A 19,085-nucleotide genomic window follows, 5' to 3' on the forward strand; every position below is an offset into this window, starting at 1 on the left:
AAATTGCGGAAATGCCCTCTAGCTGTTGATGGCGAAACGTTCTACCATAAAAAAGTGCAATGTATATGAGTAATTCAATTTCAATATGACAGAAATCAATATGGTGACTTCCAGCAAATGAAAACAAGATGTCCAACATTATGTCATCAAAGATGGTGGCCACTAACATACGAAAACATTTTTGATGGTCATTATGTCATAATCAAAATTCGTGGAAGGTTCCACCGTAATGAAAACTGTTATTTATAAGATTGGGGCACTCGATTTCAAGATATTAGAATAGTAGGTAAATATAGTTTGTTCTGGTATACTGGCTTCTGACTGGAGATCCGGAGATCCATGACAGCCATCTTGGACTACATAACTTCTGGCGGCCATCTTGGACATCATAATTTCCGGCGACCATCTTAATGACCTTGACTTTGACCTTTGACCCTGGTGGTCACTTTGTTTTCTAGAACATTCCATAATGATGTCATCGTGTTATTTAAATTACAATTTATTGAATTAAATACATTTTATAAATTTTAAATTTTTTCCAAATTTTTAAGTAAATAATTACGGATTTTCAGGATCGCGGACAAGACTGCATATTCTATAAAAAAACGCACGTTGGAATGTTCTAGAAAACAAAATGGCCGCCGGGATCAAAGGTCAAGGTCATCCAATATGACCGCCGGAAGTGACATAATCCAAGATGGCCGCCAGAAGTGATGTAATCTAAATTTACCACTGTAAGTGAAGTAATACAAGATGGCCACCATGGATCCCCGGATCCCCAGCCAAGAGCCAGTGTCCCAGGACGAAATATATTTACCTAATCGGATTTAAAGATGGTGGATGTGATACTATAATTCCAAATGGTGAAGTCAATAATAGCAATCAAGGTTAAAGGCAAGGTTCAAGTCAAACGTCAAGGTCAGAGCCAATGTCAAAGACAAAGTCAAAGTCAAAGGTATATATAAAGGCCAAAAATGAATTTCAAATTTTAAGGTCAAAGTCAAAGGTCATGGTCATCCTGTATGGCCGCCATGACATTACAATCCAATATGTCGGACACTCTCACATCAGCACCTGAACCATTAACCAGTAGTTGGAGGCTCGTTAAGATAGATAATACTTTCATGTTTCCACATTAAAACTAATAAATATTTAATCAGGTGTAATTTAAACAGAAATATTCATTAATCAGTCTGTTACTATGCCTTTAAACAGATGAGAAACACTCTCATGCAAGATAATTTCCCTTCCTCTTGAGGTCTGCCGAAGCTCTCCTCTCCTTGCGACTGCGAGAGCATCCCGCATTTGACATAAAAAAATTATATTTATCTCAACATAACATATGGTGACATATATTGTCAACAACTGGAACTACTTGCTGCAGGTTTGTTGCATGAGACAAATTAACTCTCGCTTACGAAATATTTAAATGTGCAATTATCAAACCGATGATTTTGGCGATAATTTTTCGGTGGTGTGTTTAAGTCTGTCTGGATAATTTTCTGTTTGAATTATGAAAGAATATTTTGATGATATATCAAGAACAGTCACCATGATTCCAAAAGTAGTAGTGTCATCGTCAACATACATGTGTCGGTGCTGAGGCATTTCGTTCACTAAACCAACAATGCTCAATGTCATGAGAAATCCATTTGTGCAAAGAGACCTTTGGAGAAAATTATAAGTTGTGGCAAGTGCGGCTTTCAATTAGGACGAAGTTATCAATTAAAAAAACAATAAAACACAACAAAACCTGCGAAGGCACATTTTTATCGTTTACTAATATAATGTAGTGTTTGGGCCGACTGTATGTGGGATTGGTAAAAATCATCACTCTTGGACATATGCATCGCCTGAATTTAAATTTAATGAGATTACAGCTTTGAAGAGATGGAAACAAGATATCGTACTACAGGAAGAAGATTTTGACAAGTGTCCTAAGATGAGTCTGAAAGGAATATGCCTTCCCAAATGATTATCTGATTAATTTCTGTTTCGCAAGTGTACAGATTAAATAATAGGTCTACTGAAAACCATACCAATAACAGCTTTACAAAAAAATGAGAACAATATAGAATAGTTTGAAGATCTCAAGACAGAAGATTGCGATGATACTCTGAGACCATAAATGTAGAAAATACATGATAAAATAAATGCAAATGACCTTGTTCATGTTAATAATGCCGGTAGCTAGGATGATGACGATAGTGACTTTGCGGCCAGCGATAAAACAGGAGACTGTAGAGAAATTCCTGAATATTGTCACTAAAGGTGTAAAGGAGATGTAAGCACCAACAGACGAGACATATTACAAATTGAAGGACGATCCATATGGATTAGTTGATATGCTAAGCCATTTAATTATTGTCTATGTACAAATGACTATTCTTGCACATATCAGATATCTTCCATACTTGAAGATCTGAGAAAAGCATTTTTTATAGTCATAAAAATGTCAATTTCTTTTGAACTGATTATATATATATAAATTAAGGTAGCAATCAAAGATATAATATATATGATTTTTATTTAACAGTATTCTTACATACCTAAATTAAGGTTTGTGGTGTCTACAGCCTACATAGAGTATAGGAGTATAGGATACATTCTTATACATTGTTTCTTCGAGTTAACACATATATTTTATGGATTAAACTCGATGTTATAAAAAAGTCAATGTTCGAGAAAAGAAGTTGAAGCCAGATTCTAATGTATCCTGTCGATCTATCATATTATATTCTACTGATCATATTCTACTGAGTAGATCGTATCATACTTTATACTATTGTAACCTACCGATCGTACCCTACTGATCGATCGTTTGGTATCCTGTCGATAGTATCCTACCGTATTCTGCGAACGTATCCTGTCGTATTCCGTGATTGTATCCTACAGTTAGTGTCCTACTCGTCGTACCTTACCGATATGAATATTCGTCACAATGTGCGTCCTTTTCGTTAACTGTGCGTAGTCAAGTCTGTATTTAGACCTGAATATTTAATATTTCAAAACCTCTTGGTATTGCAGCAATCACAAAAAATTTGTCGGGGATTCTCGGTCCTGAAGTAAGCGTGAAACATGCTTAGTTGGTTGGTCTACTCGCTTGTAATAGATTATTCATACTGTAGGTCTGACTGTTCGGAGACTAATTTGGTCTGCATTAAATGTCGTATAGGTTTGAAAACTAAGAAAAGTATTGACTAATAACACCTTATGATTTGGATACACTTGTCCTATACGTCTTACATTGTACATAACCTGTTTGAAAGGTATGTCAGTTATCGAAAAAGGAATCGTGGTTGGTTCGGATACACTTGGCCTTTACGCCTAACATTGGACATGACTTTATTTAAAGGCATTCCAAGTATTAGAAAAAGAAGGTCTCATGTTTGTGATAAACTGGGCCCTATATGCCCGACATTGGTCATGGCTTTTTTGAAAGATATGCCAAGTATGAAAAAGGTCTCATGGTTAGTAGATACTCATTCTCTATGCTTGTAGTTGGAACTATAGCAAATATTAGGTCCACTGAATATGGCCTTTATGGTAGGTTATAGTGAATTTGAGTAACATATTTATTTCGTTAATGAGACAGAGCGACGTTGGCACACTCTAAACACAAACAACGAAAACAAAATTGGCGAATATGACGTCATTCATAATGGCGACCACCAGCAGAAAAAAACAAGATGACGATTGTAATGAATCCAAGATGGTGACCTCCAGCAGAAAAAAAAAACAAGATGGCAGCTGCAACAACATAATCCAAAATGGCAGATTCCTATATGACATATTTTTTAATGACATATTAAATAAGGTCGAAAACCCAGATGGCGGAATCCAAGATTGCAAAATCCAAGATGGCGTCAAGGATAAAGATCAAATGTCAAGATTAGTGGTCAAGGTCGTGATGCAAACTTTACGAAAAGTGCAACATTTAGGAGTGGGGCACTCGAATACAGAAGTCACTGTAATGAAAAGTGCAACGTTTGAGCGTAGTCGTGACGTCACCATACACGAGTGCGGTTCCAAAAATCTCTATAAACACCTGGCCGGAAGCAGGAGCAAACATAACATTTTACCCTAAACATTTTGTGTTAGCTGTAGAGGATATGTAGTGGTTATTTTCGAAGTCGTAAAAAGGTTTATGATTGAGTAAAATGGATTTGGAAACAAGCTATTCATTCAAGCCGGATAGAAACTTTCCAGAGGAAGGAGAGCAGGCGTGTTGTTTCAAGAACAGGAACTTACCAACCAATGTACCACGGCTTGGTGCCATCGTGCATGAAGGCCCGTTCGATGCTCATGTTGAACACTTCGTACAGGTTCCTGAATTCAGTTCTGTAAGGAAAAAACTGGCAGCCCAGTTGCTTCTGCCAGTGGTCCTTGTAGACGTCTTTGAAAAACTGGAAGCTGAACACTTGCTGAGCTGTCCAGTTGGACATGGCGTCTGTCACCACCACGGGGCGGCCAGTGTACGCATACCTGCAACAATGCAGCAACATTACTGGACGATTCTAAATAAAAACTGATGGAATATACAAAAGACGATAGCATCATTCTAGTTGAGCTTGCTATTTTAATTATATAAAAATATTTTATGACCCCTTACAATCTAACACACGTAGGTACTAAATATTTTTAAAACCATAAATCTCATAATATTTGAAGTGTTAATCTGAAATGATGGGAAAACCAAGCCTGTTCGACCAGTGAGTTTGGCTAGCCTGCTTGGTTCTCATTTAGGTATTTATTTGATACGAATTTTCTTTGTTGCACAGGCTTGGTATTCCATAAGAAATGTAAACCATCCTCACTGCAGGTTATTTCTTGCTGGCGTGGTTCTCAAATAAGACCTATGTTAGTATTCAATTCTCTAGCGCCAAAGTGTTTGTCATTTAATGTCGTCAAGCTCTTTTCCCGCACCTAAAACTATCATGAGTTTAAAGAATAAAAAAAAATATTAAATTTTTTGAAGTAACAGGTACACTGTAATTTTTTTTGTGAATGGAACTAAAATAACCATCTAAAATTACATACGTATGTAATTTATACATTGAAAATAAAGAAAATGTATCCCTTCAACAAATATTCGTAGTTATAGTTTGCATTTATGAATTTTGTTGTCTTAGTACCTACATTAAATAAAGTTATTTGTATACCATTCCCTGAATAGCTTTCGAGTATTAACGACGCATTAATAAGCATCATAAAATCAAATAAAGGCCAATTGTTGACAATTCGAACATTTCCTTCATGTTTTGAAAAATTTATGCATGTTTAAAAGGCAAATAAAAATGTAAAATTATGCGCCAATTTTTGTAAACTCGACAATAAGTATTCAGTTTTGTTTTCAAAAACGTATTTCATATATGCAAAATAAACATACCATTTTTATTGGTGTACGAATTTACAACATTATTCCTGTAATATTACAAACTATTTCTTGCTGTTTTTAATAGGAATCTTTTGGAAAAGTACAAAAAAAAAATATTTTTCTGTGCAATGGTTCGCATCCAGTAAGCAGCGTGGATTGTAATTGTTTAAGGGTACTCTTTCAGGAACATAACTTGGGAACCCAGAGCAATATTCGTAGTCCCATTGGCTAAAGCCCTTCTCTGCAAGGTGATCCGGGTTCTATTCCCGACAGTGCCAAGCCCAGATTTTGCAAGAGAGAAACTTGGTCAACGTTGGTGTGGTACTGTGAGTTTTTTTTCAGGTTACTCCGGTTTCTTCCACTCCTTCACTCCACCAATCATTCCATCGTCCCTCACTGTCTATAATGACCCCAATTTCGACGAGACATTCAGGCTGAGTTCATTCATTCATTTTTTCTCTGCATTCTATTGTGTTTAAAACTCCTAGACATATTTCCGTTTAAGTCGCTTCAGAACCTCGCGTTGTTTTTACACTTCTTCACGCCACAGACTGCAGTGGGGCGGTCAGCATTCGAAGGCTGTGAGAGTAAGAGACTTTGTTACAAAAAAGTTAATGGGGAGCGGTAAGATACCATAAAACCTGATTCTGGGTTAAAGGTAGCGAAACCAAAACAATAGTGACACGTAGCTGACTGCGCCATATTGAAAACACCCGTTACTCTTGTTTGCATTTTTATTAAGAGAGCAATACATTGATATTATGACCATCATATTGGAAAGAGAAAGTATCAGGACTTTTCCTGGTAATAGTACATTTTGTTTTTGGCCTTTTTTTCGAATGCACTTGCTCAGGACATTATATTTTTCGCGAAAAGATTATCAGACCAACTGTGTCTAAATCTGTTTAAACATTTATTTATTTTGACGTGACAACGTCAAATAAATCGATGAACGCCGACTGCACGCACGAAAAAGTGTCCCGTAACGCACGTTGTCCCGTTACGCTGTGTCCCGTTACGCTCATTGTACGCTTGCGCCGCATATATCTCTCTTCCACTCTATTGGAACAACCATCGATTTGACTTTTTCGAGGCACATTAAACTTGAAACACTCCCATTCGTTTCCTACTTTTCCTATCATCTTCCTATCCTTAACAGAATAACACAGATTGGAATAAGTTAAATAGCAAACATGTATAAAAGTTATATTTAAAATAATCTCTTCGTTAAAGTAATAAACATATTTGAATTAATGAGTGCAAATAAAAGTAAATTTAACAATTAAATTGTACATTTAATTTCACTCCTTCTTTGTATCCATACAAAATAGTTATAATTCAATAAAAATAATTCAATATGTGTGTGTAATTTTACATATCTATCCGAATGTGGTATTTAAAACATTGTTATTCAAATAAATCATTATATTTATGTATTTTTATCGAAGCCTGTAGCACAACTTTGCTATTTAGATATTTTTGTGAAAAATCACACAAACTTTACTTGAATTTAAAAATTACACTACAACAATTAAAAATTACTAGGTACGCTTTAGTATATGCAATTATAGAAATACTTTTACAGTGTGGGTTGAAATTCTTAAAAGAACCATTACTTTACTTTGCAACTGTGTATTTTAACACAAGTGTTGTGTTTTGAGAATATAAACCTACATTTGGTGTAAAATTACATGATGTAATTTTTAACAAGGAATGTTGCCTGATAGGCACACAGAGATAAAAAGTGAATAAATATACACATGACAGTACTGTAATTGAAGGCATACACCATGTGTAAAACCACACAAACCCCGTAAGTGTATTATTATCACAACATAACGTGTTAATTTAATTTGTTGTAATGCAAGTTTACTAGGACAGTGTGGGTGTAAAACTATTACAATATCGTTAATTTTCACGGTAAACTGTGTATTATTAGGCCAGTTATTAAAATTTTAGAATATTAACTCACATTTGATGTAAAATTACACGATGCAGTAGTAATTTTGCATAGTAAAACTGTGACAATTCACAAACTGTATGTGGGTTGTTTTTTTTTTCGAATAACACGACAAATTTTTAAAAATACACTTCACCGAATGTGTAATTTTACTAAACATTGTTACAGTGTACAGCAAACGGGTAAAAGCTTTGTTACACTGTCAAAATTTTGCTTCCAAGAGCTTACATTAAGTTCGTAAAAACATTTTGGAGAGTAATGACAACACCGAAAACGACATGAGAGCAGCCATGTTTGTTTGACAAGCTAGAGGACTTGAGTTTCCAAAACATATTTTGTTAGGGAACGGGTCCCAATATATATTGGATGTTTAACGAAATCAGCCAAAAAGATTCGTGCCCAGGGAAAATGGAACTATCTAAGGTTTTCAGCTGAATGTTTCCTTACCATGGCGAAGGTTTCATGGAAGATTAAAGCGGTTATAACGGTAACATAACAAAAATATTGCTTATATATAAATTTAATGTCATAGGATGTGAAGTAATTTGTCTGTAAAAATAAAATAATGGTCTTTAACTTAAAATTATTGTAGAATTAACATTTTACTATGCAATTAATATATGTATAACTAGCTGTCCCCCGCCCGCTTCGCGGGGCATGTAATAAATACATGCCAAACGAGAGAAATACATGCCCGCCCGCTTAGCTTTGATTTCAATCGTCTTAAGTATATGAAAAAAATGAAGAAGGTTTAACCAACCAAGTATTAATTTTTATAATTATGACTACATATAAATGAAAAGTTATATCTTATCTAATTTTTTTTTCCTTATTCATAGGTTTTCATTGCTGAGAATACAATTGAACTTGGAGGTCAGTTTTCGGACGTAGATGACGATGACATTTATTTTCTCTCCTTTTCAATTCTCGATTTTCGATTTATTACGTTCGATGGCTATTATTTAACCTCTGAATTTACAAATATCCAGTTCGAAAGATTACAATCAGAAGAAGAAGAATAAATTTTACCAGATCATTAAAATTAAGTTAATAAATTGTATTTAATTTAATTTATGGAGGTCATAATGTATTGTCTCAATTTATTATTAATTTCTCTAAATTCAAATTATTTAAATTAATTTTTTTATAAAATATTGGTCATATTTTTAATCAGTTAGTTTATATTTGGTTATTATATTTAACCTTAATTTTATTATTTCAATTAGTTAATTTTGTAATTTGTAAATATATTAATTTTTATTTCAGTTATTAAATTAAATAGGTTATTTATTTGTAAATAAATTAAATAAGATTTTATTGTAATTTGTAAATATTACAGTAGTTATTATATAACTTGATTATGTTTATAGAATTGAAGTTATCTTTGCATTATGTTTGACACAATAAAAAAAGTATCAAAATGAATGTCATTTATTTCTAAGATAACTTCAATTCTGTAAACATAATCAAGTTATATATTAACTACTATAATATATACAAGTTACAATAAAGTCTTATTTAAATTATTTACAACTAAATAACCTATTTAATTTAATTACTGAAATAAAAATTAATATATTTACAAATTACAAAATTAACTAATTGAAATAAAAAAATTAAGGTTAAATATAATAACCAAATATAAACTAACTGATTAAAAAAATGACCAATATTTTATAAAAAAAATTAATTTAAATTATTTTAATTTAGAGAAATTAATAATAAATTGAGACAATACATTATGACCTCCATAAATTAAATTAAATACAATTTATTAACTTAATTTTAATGAACTGGTAAAATTAATTCTTCTTATTTTGATTGTAATCTTTCGAACTGGAGATTTGCCAATTCAGAGGTTAAATAATAGTCATCGAACGTAATAAATCGAAAATCGAGAATTGAAAAGGAGAGAAAATAAATGTCATCGTCATCTACGTCCGAAAACTGAACTCCAAGTTCAATTGTTGTATTCTCAGCAATGAAAACCTATGAATAAGGAAAAAATATTAGATAAGATATAACTTTGTATTTATAATGTAGTGATAGTTATAAAAATGAATACTTGGTTGGTTAAAATCGTATTCATTTTTTTCAAATACTTAAGACGTTGATTGAAATCAAATGCTGATGAGTTAATAGACAAATAAAGAATTGTGGTTATGTTTTTTACAACGCTTATTCAATTCCTATAACAAAAGAATATTTCTGTCAACATCAGCAATTTAAAATGAACCCGAATAGAATCCTACATATTAATTTTATTATTCATTATAGCCCGAACTGTAATTAATAATTATTTTTATTTACATTATAACGCCCCCGCAATCCCCTTCGTGGGTGGTATTTCGTAAAATACGTTCTCAGTTGAACTCAAGATGACAAAAATAATAATTTCGCCAAATTTAAAATCTGTAGTAGCTATAGATTAAAAGTTTAATTTTTTATTTATTTTGAACGCCCCCGCACTGCCCTTTATGGGTGTAATTTCATAAAATTCGTTCTTGGTAGATTTTAACATGCCAAAAAGAATATTCTGGCCAAGTTTTAGACCTATAAGACCTTTAGTTTGAAAATGTGGATTTTTTTAAATTAACGACCCCGCAACCCCCCTTGTGAGTGTAATTTCGTAAAATCCGTTCTTAGCTGACGTATACTTGGCTAAAGGAATATTCCTGCCAAATTTTAAGTCTCTAGGCCTTATGGTTCCAGAGATATCGTGATGAGTCAGTATATAGGTGTAAATCTCTTATCTTCTTAATATATATAAATCTCGTGTCACAATGTTTGTCCTCAATGGACTCCTAAACCACTTAACCGATTTCGATGAAAATTGGCTTTTATGTGTAATATTTTCCAACTTGAGAGATAGGATAGTTTTTATTTCGATTAATGGTCTTAATCTTATAATTTTAGAGTTTTCTAATGTGATGTATGTATGAATTGGCAGAAAATCACCATGGCAACGGCTGTAGCACTGTTGACGCTTAATTCGTCTCCATGGCAACTTTGATTTTTTTTTCCATTCGAGGCGCGGCAGTGGCGTACCCACAAGGAGGGGCATATAAAATGAGCGGCGCAAGAGTGTTCTGCCTGCAGACTGCCGAAGCGAAGTACGAGTACACCAGTTGTACGTTGCGTGCTCGAGAGTCGGGAAACCATCTATGCTATTCGTTTTCTCTCCTATACATTAAAAAACGTAATAAATTAATTGCCATATATTTCATTTATTATTACTGTAAATGGGATATTTGGTCTTCTTTTCCCTTTACTATAGCCATGACAACGTTGCGTGCTCGAGAGTCGGGAAACCATCGGTGCTATTCGTTTTTTCTTCGGTACATTACAAAGCATTGTATTAAGTTTTTGTCAAAATTAATTAATTTTCATTTTATTTCATTTATTATAACTGTAAATAAGAGATTTCTTCTAATTTTCCCCCATTAATACAACCGTGCGAAGCCGGGTCGGGCAGTCTTCGGTACATTACAAAGCATTGTATTAAGTTTTTGTCAAAATTAATTAATTTTCATTTTATTTCATTTATTATAACTGTAAATAAGAGATTTCTTCTAATTTTCCCCCATTAATACAACCGTGCGAAGCCGGGTCGGGCAGCTAGTATATATATAGAATTTAAAATTAGAAATATTTTTAAGTTTTGGTAATGCAAAAAAAAATACATAAGTCCAAAATTTCCATAAAACACTATGAAACGACTTGTATTTTGTATTTTTAAATGAGGTTAAAATCGAAAAATTTAAAAGTAGTAGAAAATAGCGACTTCTGGCGTAATGTTATTCTTATGGGTTTGGTTGCTTGATGGCTTGTTGGCTTGCTAATAGTAATGATTCGGACATGTTTTGGTGTGTTCGCCTCTAGTTCGTTTATGATCAGGACTTCAGCGATAATTTTTGACGACACCAAATCCGCCATCTTGTAATCCACAATTTTGGAAAATCTTAATTTATTTAGATAGAAATTAGGAAAAAACATGTATTAGCTGTTTCGTTCGCTGCAATTTCACTCACGCATAACTCGCAGTACCCTGGACCAAAATAACTGGTGCTAGTGTGCTGTTTACGTATACTGATTAACTCAGACTGCAGTCACCGGCATTTGCCTTGCGCACGCTGCATAAGTATGTGTGTGTCAACGAGCGGACGTTACGGACGTATTACGTTGTTACGTCACACTAACGAGACTACGTGTCTACCTGCAAGTGGACGTTCAGGAAATTTACGTATGTGCGTAAGGGGTTTAGGAACTACGCTCAACTTTGTGAGTTCATGTTTTAAAATTTTACATTTGGTAATTTTGATCGTGGACCTAAATCTACGATTGTTGCGTAATTTTTAGTAGACTATTTAACGCACAAATGCGGAAGATTTAAATTTTCAGGAAAATGACAGTATGCGTTTGGCCTGCCGGTGTAATACGTTTTGGAAATACTATTAACGTAATTTTTAGAACTCTTAATATAGAAATATAATTTATTTACATTATAAATGTTACTTATTTCAGGTTTTGCTGTTTATTGGAACATTAAGCATGAATAACGTGGTCAACACGGAGAAATGTTTGTGCATTGTATAAAAAATGAACGAGTCAATTTTTTGTTGAATTTTTATGGCTGGTTTTGTAAATCTTATGTCATTTAGTACCATTTTTATGTTTTGCAATTATATTTCCAAGTCAACGTACTTGCAATCTCATGATAAGCTAGCCTCTTTGCTATGTAATTTTCACCTCTTTTTTTTAACATTCTTATTCACAACTCATTATTTTTCTAACTTATGCTTTAATCACTCTGCTTGGGGCTTTGTTAAGGCATTTGGTTCTGAGTGTTTGGAGAAAGCTAGTACTAGGAAAGATTTCCCACGTGGTTATTAGGGCTTTGATATTTGATCAACCTTTTGATATAGGTACTGAATTTAGCTTCCAATTATCCACCTTCAGCGTTTTGCCTTTCTGTTTGGAAAACCCCAGAAACCACAATCCCAGGTTTTAAAACATGTATTATGTTATCTGTCTAACTTTATAAACATGTTATATGTTATCTATCCAACCTCATTTACTGGGTAAATTGAACGTGTATTTAGTCCAATATCGCCTTTAAAATGCTGTTTTCAAATATAGTGTAAACGAAAATTTGACAGTGCAATATGGCCTTTAAGAACGCCAGCGATGTTAAGAAGTATTCCCAAGCAACTGTTACACAACCCACTTACTCCTTCTCGAAAACTTGAGGACTTATGTTTGAGATTTTGTCCACTTGGCTGACATCTCTGCACATTGAGCAAGCCTCTGGGGGTCGGAAGAAGGACACCAAGTAGTCTGGAAGATCGATGGTGCACTGCAACAAAATGTAATTATATTGTTAATGTTATTACATATATAACACAGGGTGAGTCTGAATACCGCTATTTATCTACCGCAAGGTTCGCCAAAAAAAAAAATCTTAAGAAGTTACTCCTATAGGCCGGTCTACTCGCAACTTTATATTGTTCAAAATTTCGCTCTGCAAATTGAATGATTTGATAGCCGACGTAGCTGCTCCGGCAACTAATTTAAACTGCGGGTGTGAAAAATACGTGATTCGCGTCCCGAAATGTAGTTGAAAACACAATTTGCGTGTATTTATAACGCCTGGAATCATTTAAAATATTTTAATGTTCACTTCAGTTACCCAGTTTCCTATTATAAATGTATTTGGAACATGAGAACACTTGAATATGCTCATTACTGGGGTAAGATGTCACACATCTCTGAGGAGTACTGAACGACTCGCTCACACTTTTTTAATGCCCAATATTTTTTTATTGGTTTAAGGTACTTCGTGTCCATGATACCTAACGTGTATCGAGCATGTAGCGAGGGTTGTTGGTTCCACCCCACCCTCGGGTCTACTATGACTCAAACCAACTATAATGTTTCTGAGCCCGCTATGATTTCGCGTAGACTGTCGTTTTGCATAACAAACACACACGAAACAAACATCAAACCCTTTCAGTCTTTTCCTCCACTGAAGTGGATATTTTATGTTTCAATGATACATGGAGTTATCAAACTTTGAACGTTTCAATCACTGCGTGCATTCTAGTCAACATCATATTTATGGCAGTAAAAAAGTTAAATTGTTTTATAATTATATATGATACAATATAATAGACAAAATTTGCATATTAATATCATAATGATATCTTAAGGTTGACACTACGTAATTTATAGAGTAGTTAGTGTACAATAAATTAAAATTATGTTATAGGAAATGACAAATGGTGACTCCTTTCATTTACGTCCTTTTCGTTCTCAAGGTGAGACCTGTTAGCCTGGTGGTTGGAGCTTCTGACTAGCGTGCCGAGTGGAGGAATTTTTTACTTGTGGAGAGTTTCCTCTCTGTATCGATGACTGTGTGTTTGTGATCCCTTTATCTTGCGAAATACAACGGCGAAGCCATCGCAGAAGCATTCCGCCTTGTGCTCCCGAGGCCCCGCTATGATTACAGAAGCTTGAAGGTACGTGTCGCCAGTTTCATAGATTGGTTTTATTTTCTACAATAATCTTGAGTGCTGTGGCTCGGGATCGACCCGAGTGATTGGAATTCGCAACCAATCTTAAGACATGCCTTCTAAGAATGATTTGAGCGAAGGGTAACATTGATTTAAACATTTCTTAAAAGAAAACTAACTGAATCAGCATTAATTGTCTGCCAAATTAATGTTATCAGTCAACAAATTATTGGCTTAAAATATATATATGAACACTTTTGATTAAAACTGATTGTGAAACTAATTTACTCCAAAATATCGTGAAACCAACAACCCTCAAAGACACTAGCCACAATCTGTGCCATGACGGATGCAGTTCTGTGTTCGTCTGTGCTGCATTCGTCCTGTCGTCCAGAATATCTGTTTAATTTCATCGCAGGTTTCACTTTCGCCTACACGTATCTGTGTTGTGTTTGTGTTCGCCCGGTATTGCACCATCGTTGCGTTTGTCTGTTTGTCGCTTTTTTGTCTAAAGTCTTCATTTATCTGCATCCACGCTTCTTGTCGCAACTGTCTCGTTATTATATGTGTAAGTCTGTGCTGAAATATTTTTGTGACCAATTTCTTCCACGGATTAGCATTGCTGTCTATGCATTTAACTTTTGATTTTGGGTGGTTTTCTGTATGCTTGTTTGTTCAACTCTTTGTCTGATATGAGGTTTCTGTGTGGCTTACAGTGTAAACCAGCAATGGCATTTGTCCAAAAAAAGTTTATTTTTTTTTTAAGTCAGCCTTAAGACCAATAAATCATTCGCCGTCATGGTTTGCAGGCGTGTGACATCAGCACTCCTGGCCGGTTCTGCCTGCCTAACGCCCGGGTGATTCGACCTCGGGATGCGATGCGGGCCCGCCATTATCTTGAGTGTCCACTTCTCCGAGGCGCCAATTGTCGGGTGAGTGTGTCAAGTGGACCGCGTAGCGAATGCACGTCTGACCTTGCACTGAAAATATTTTTATGTACTTTTACACAAGATTCCTTTAGAAACCAGTTGCCAAGAAATAGTTTGTTATAGATACTTAAAAATGATACTGTAACGTTTTTAAAGATAATACTATTTATTACGAAAATTGTGTGTTCAGTGAGTGTACTGTGTGTACTGTGTGTTCATTGTATGTGTACTTTTGTAATTAGCATCCAGTGTGTATACTGTGTGTACTGTGCGTCCATTGTGTGTTCAGTGACTGTGATGTGTGTCCAGTGAATGTAATGTGCGTCCGTTGCGTGTACTGTGTGTCCATTGTGTGTCCAGTGTGTGTACTGTGTCCAGTGTGTGTACTGTGTGTACTGTGCGTCCAGTGTGTGTACTGTGTGTACTGTGCGTCCAGTGTGTATACTGTGTTACTGTGCGTACAGTGTTAGTACTGTGTGTTCTTTTGTTATTTTGTGTGTATTGTGCGTCCAGTGTGTGAACTGTGTGTTCTTTTGTTGAATGTGTGTTTTCGTTAAATGTTTGTAGTCAAAATCTGTAGTATCCCTGAATATTTACTGGTTAAAAATCTCTTGGTCTTGATTAAATTTTTTTTTTAGGGATTATTTGTCCTTTAGTAAGCCTAAAATATGTTCCATTATTAGAAATGCTTGTTATTGATATTATCGATACTGTAGGTCTGACAGATCGAAGACTTTAATCTTGACTTATTGAATTATGTTATATAAACTATCGGCGAAGAAGTTCTTGAGATTCGAAAATGTTTGGTCTATACATCTGACATTGTCCAGACCTGGTCTCATGATTCCAAAACACGTGGCCTGTACGTATATTATTGTACATAAACTAGTTGGAATGAATTCCATGCATCATTAAAAAAATATACTTCCATGTTATGCAGCTCGTGACAACTATGTAATTCGTCGGACAGATATCTTGTCTAGAGTGGTTTTTCATAGAGCGAATGAATAATAAACTTAATGAAAGCTAATGGGAAACAAAATATAAAATTCATTTTAAGCGTTAGTTACCCTTATCACTGGCCGAGAATTAAATCAAAGACGGAAATCTATCGCATCAAAAAGTTTTAATAAGTTTTTTGATGAATTTTGGAATTTTTTTCGAATTTCTATGTCAATAAATACAAATTTTCAAGATGGCAGCCATATGGGCTTATAGGAGGTTGTTTTATAAGGAACTTAAACCTATTTTATGACTTTACAGAATATTATATTAAATACGAGTTTTTTTACATAAAATAATTTTTTGCAAACTCCACGGATCTGAATAAAGGTAGGATCACATCAATTCAATCAGTAAATTAATTGCCAATTTATTTAATGGACTTTGGAATTTTTCCCGAATTTATATCTAAATAATTACTAATTTACAATATGTTGTCCAAATTTCAACATGGTGGACGCCGGAGTAATGAATGAATACTGCACTCTAGTAAAAAAAAATTAAACAAATATGGCGGTCTCCAGCAGACGAAAATAATCTGGTAGCCTCCAGCAGACGAAAACCAGATGGAGAACATGACATCATACTAGCTGTTGATACACACACACACGCACACACACACACACACACACACATATATATATATATATATATATATATATATATATATATATATATAGACACACCTAGGAAAATTAGTGGTGAGAGATCAGTCCGCCGGCGGCTTCCGTAGAAGCAGGATTGGCGCCATTTTTTATTTTTGCTCTCAACGTGTTTGAACCGTGGACTCCATGACGTAGGTGCGTTTTTAAAATAATATTTTATAAAAACTTGATGAGTTAATTCTTTTATAAATTAAAAAAAATTCCGAATTTTTTGTGTAGTAATTATGGATTTTCAATATGGTTGCCGTAACGAAACATGTAACGTTTCTAGAATCAAAGATATCGACCTTGACGATATGTGCAACTGTGTTTTTTAATATCTTTTATTAAAATTTGTTTACTTATTTTTTTTAATTTCTATTTTTTCCCGATTTTCTAGCATAAAAATGATGGACTTTAAATAATGTGGTCTAACGATAATTGCAACATTATGGAGTGGGGCATTCGATACCAAGATGGCAGAAACTTCTAGAAAACAAAATTGCGGATCCAAAATGGCTGCCGGGTTCAAAGTCAAAATCAAGGTCATCCAATATGACCGCCGTGACATCATAATCCATGATGGCGGTCGGCTCCTCAGCCTGGCTCCTGGCTCCTCAGCCTGAAGCCTGTGCCAGCAGCCCGTTTTCTATACTACTATTGTAGTAAATCTCTGACAACAGATATATGGAAACGATATGATAAAATGAAAGATATTGATACGGCTTTTGGTAATATTTCTGATAGCTACAATAATGATGACTTTGAAACCCCGATAGTGACATGGACTCGGAGATTTTAATCATATTAATAACAAATATGTCAAGAATTTGGAAGCAGTAGCACGCGAGACATATTTTACATCGAGAGACAAACCGAATGAATGGTGGCTAGGCTAAAACTTATACTTGTTTTGCAAAATTCTGAAAATTTGAACATCATCAAATAAACATTTTCTAAGAAGTGCAGGGTTTATAGAATAAAACCAATTTTTTTATTTTATTTATAGCGTTTAGAAAATTTATACAATTTTATATTAAATAAATATTACTTATTTAAAATCATTCTTACTAACGTACATTCAAGTTTTTCGTGCCTTCAGTGTTCATGGAGTATATTAAAATTTAGCATACCTGGTTCTTCGATTTTTGGTGCTTTCTTACCTAGGACTTATTTGAATTTAACTGGACATTTACTTACATATGTGCCCATCCTATAACTTTATCGAGCTAGTCTTTACATTCAAGGTTTTCGTGCCTTCAGTGTTCATGTTCACCTTAGCATATCTGGTTCTTCGATTTAACATGTAACTTATATTTTATATTTTAAATTTGATTTTGTTAAAAGTCAATGACTGAAATGATGCGTTTTATCAAATGTTAGTCTTCCTATAACTGTTTTGATTTAAAAGAATGTAAATTATTGAGGATAGTATGACCAATAGGATATTATCATGTGACATTTGTTGGATACTCCGCTTGAATGAAAATTATTTAAATTTAAATGTTGTAGCATGATTAGTTTCGCGCTGAAAGCTGCAAGTTCACGTATTGCATGCCCATTTCTTTTGCTTCCAAATGTACTTCCTATTTTTAGCGTGCTTCCTTTTTTGAATGTTTTTTATTTGTGTATTATAGTATATGGTTCTTGTTTTGACTAACATACTATTCATTTGGTTGCGGGTATATAAAGTGAGTTCCCAGACGGCGGCGGGACTTTCAGTTTATTACTTGTTGCTGCGGTATAAGGATCACCTCGTTTGTCTTATCTGGCTCATAAAACTCGTAACTACCTGTTCTTGTGAACTCGATGGCATCTTTACCGTCTTTAACGTCGAACTCGATGGAAGTTTTACCATCGTCTACGGGAACCCTGACGTCAACAAGAACGCTGGTGACGCAGATCCCGTTGCCAACGCCGACGACAACAGTAGAGGAGACTTCAACAGTCGTGGTACAACCAGCAGAAGAGACCTTAATAATGACAACAGTGCTGGCTGCAGAGGAAACCTCGATAAATGACTTTTCACCATTGATGGCGGTTATTCCACAACTACTATTAAGCATCGAAACCGTTACCGTGACAGTATTTTCTCATACAACAGCAATGCTCGAAGACACGAGAAGAGAGAATGTGTTAAGAATCTACCTCGCAAAACGTTTGACTGTAACCAATGTCGCAAGCAATTTACAAGAAATGATAACTTGAAAAGACGCTTGAAGACATACAAAGGTCCTGCTGCGTGGCAGGAAGTAAAGGTTTCGCTACAACAGCGATTGATTAATTCGCTTAAGAGTACACTAGGAATTGGTAAAACTGTAGCAACATCAGTATCCGGTTAGGGTGTGAAAGGTTCTTCTTCATCAACTATGCATACTTGCAGCTACTGTGATACGTCGTTCGACTTTTCCAATGATGCACAAACACATGAGCGGAGTAAATGCATGAAGATTCCATCTTGAATGAAGTTTCGCTGTGATGAGTGTCATGTGTGGTTTACTCTTATTGACAGTTTGAGACGACACGCAAAAAACTGTAAAAGTGAAATCCATGTTCCTACTGTGAAACTACCCGCAGACATTTTTCTCCCCGGTTTTGGTTAAAGACTCGTATGCGTACAAGCAATAAAACAGATTTTCAGCAACCAATTTCGATAATGCT

General features: G+C 34.6%; 1 protein-coding gene across 1 annotated transcript in view; it reads right to left on the reverse strand.

Annotated features, from left to right (window-relative positions):
• LOC134528915 (uncharacterized) overlaps positions 1 to 19,085 on the reverse strand; it is a 164,820-nt gene that overhangs the window by 111,760 nt on the left and 33,975 nt on the right. The window contains exons 2-3 of the mRNA XM_063362582.1: positions 12,569 to 12,693; positions 4,252 to 4,485 (exon numbers count right to left, since the gene is read on the reverse strand). Coding sequence (XP_063218652.1) covers positions 4,252 to 4,485; positions 12,569 to 12,693 — 359 coding nt within the window. The remainder of the gene's footprint in view (positions 1 to 4,251; positions 4,486 to 12,568; positions 12,694 to 19,085) is intronic.

This window comes from Bacillus rossius, chromosome 2 (assembly GCF_032445375.1).
Source record: "Bacillus rossius redtenbacheri isolate Brsri chromosome 2, Brsri_v3, whole genome shotgun sequence".
Lineage (NCBI taxonomy): Eukaryota > Metazoa > Arthropoda > Insecta > Phasmatodea > Bacillidae > Bacillus > Bacillus rossius.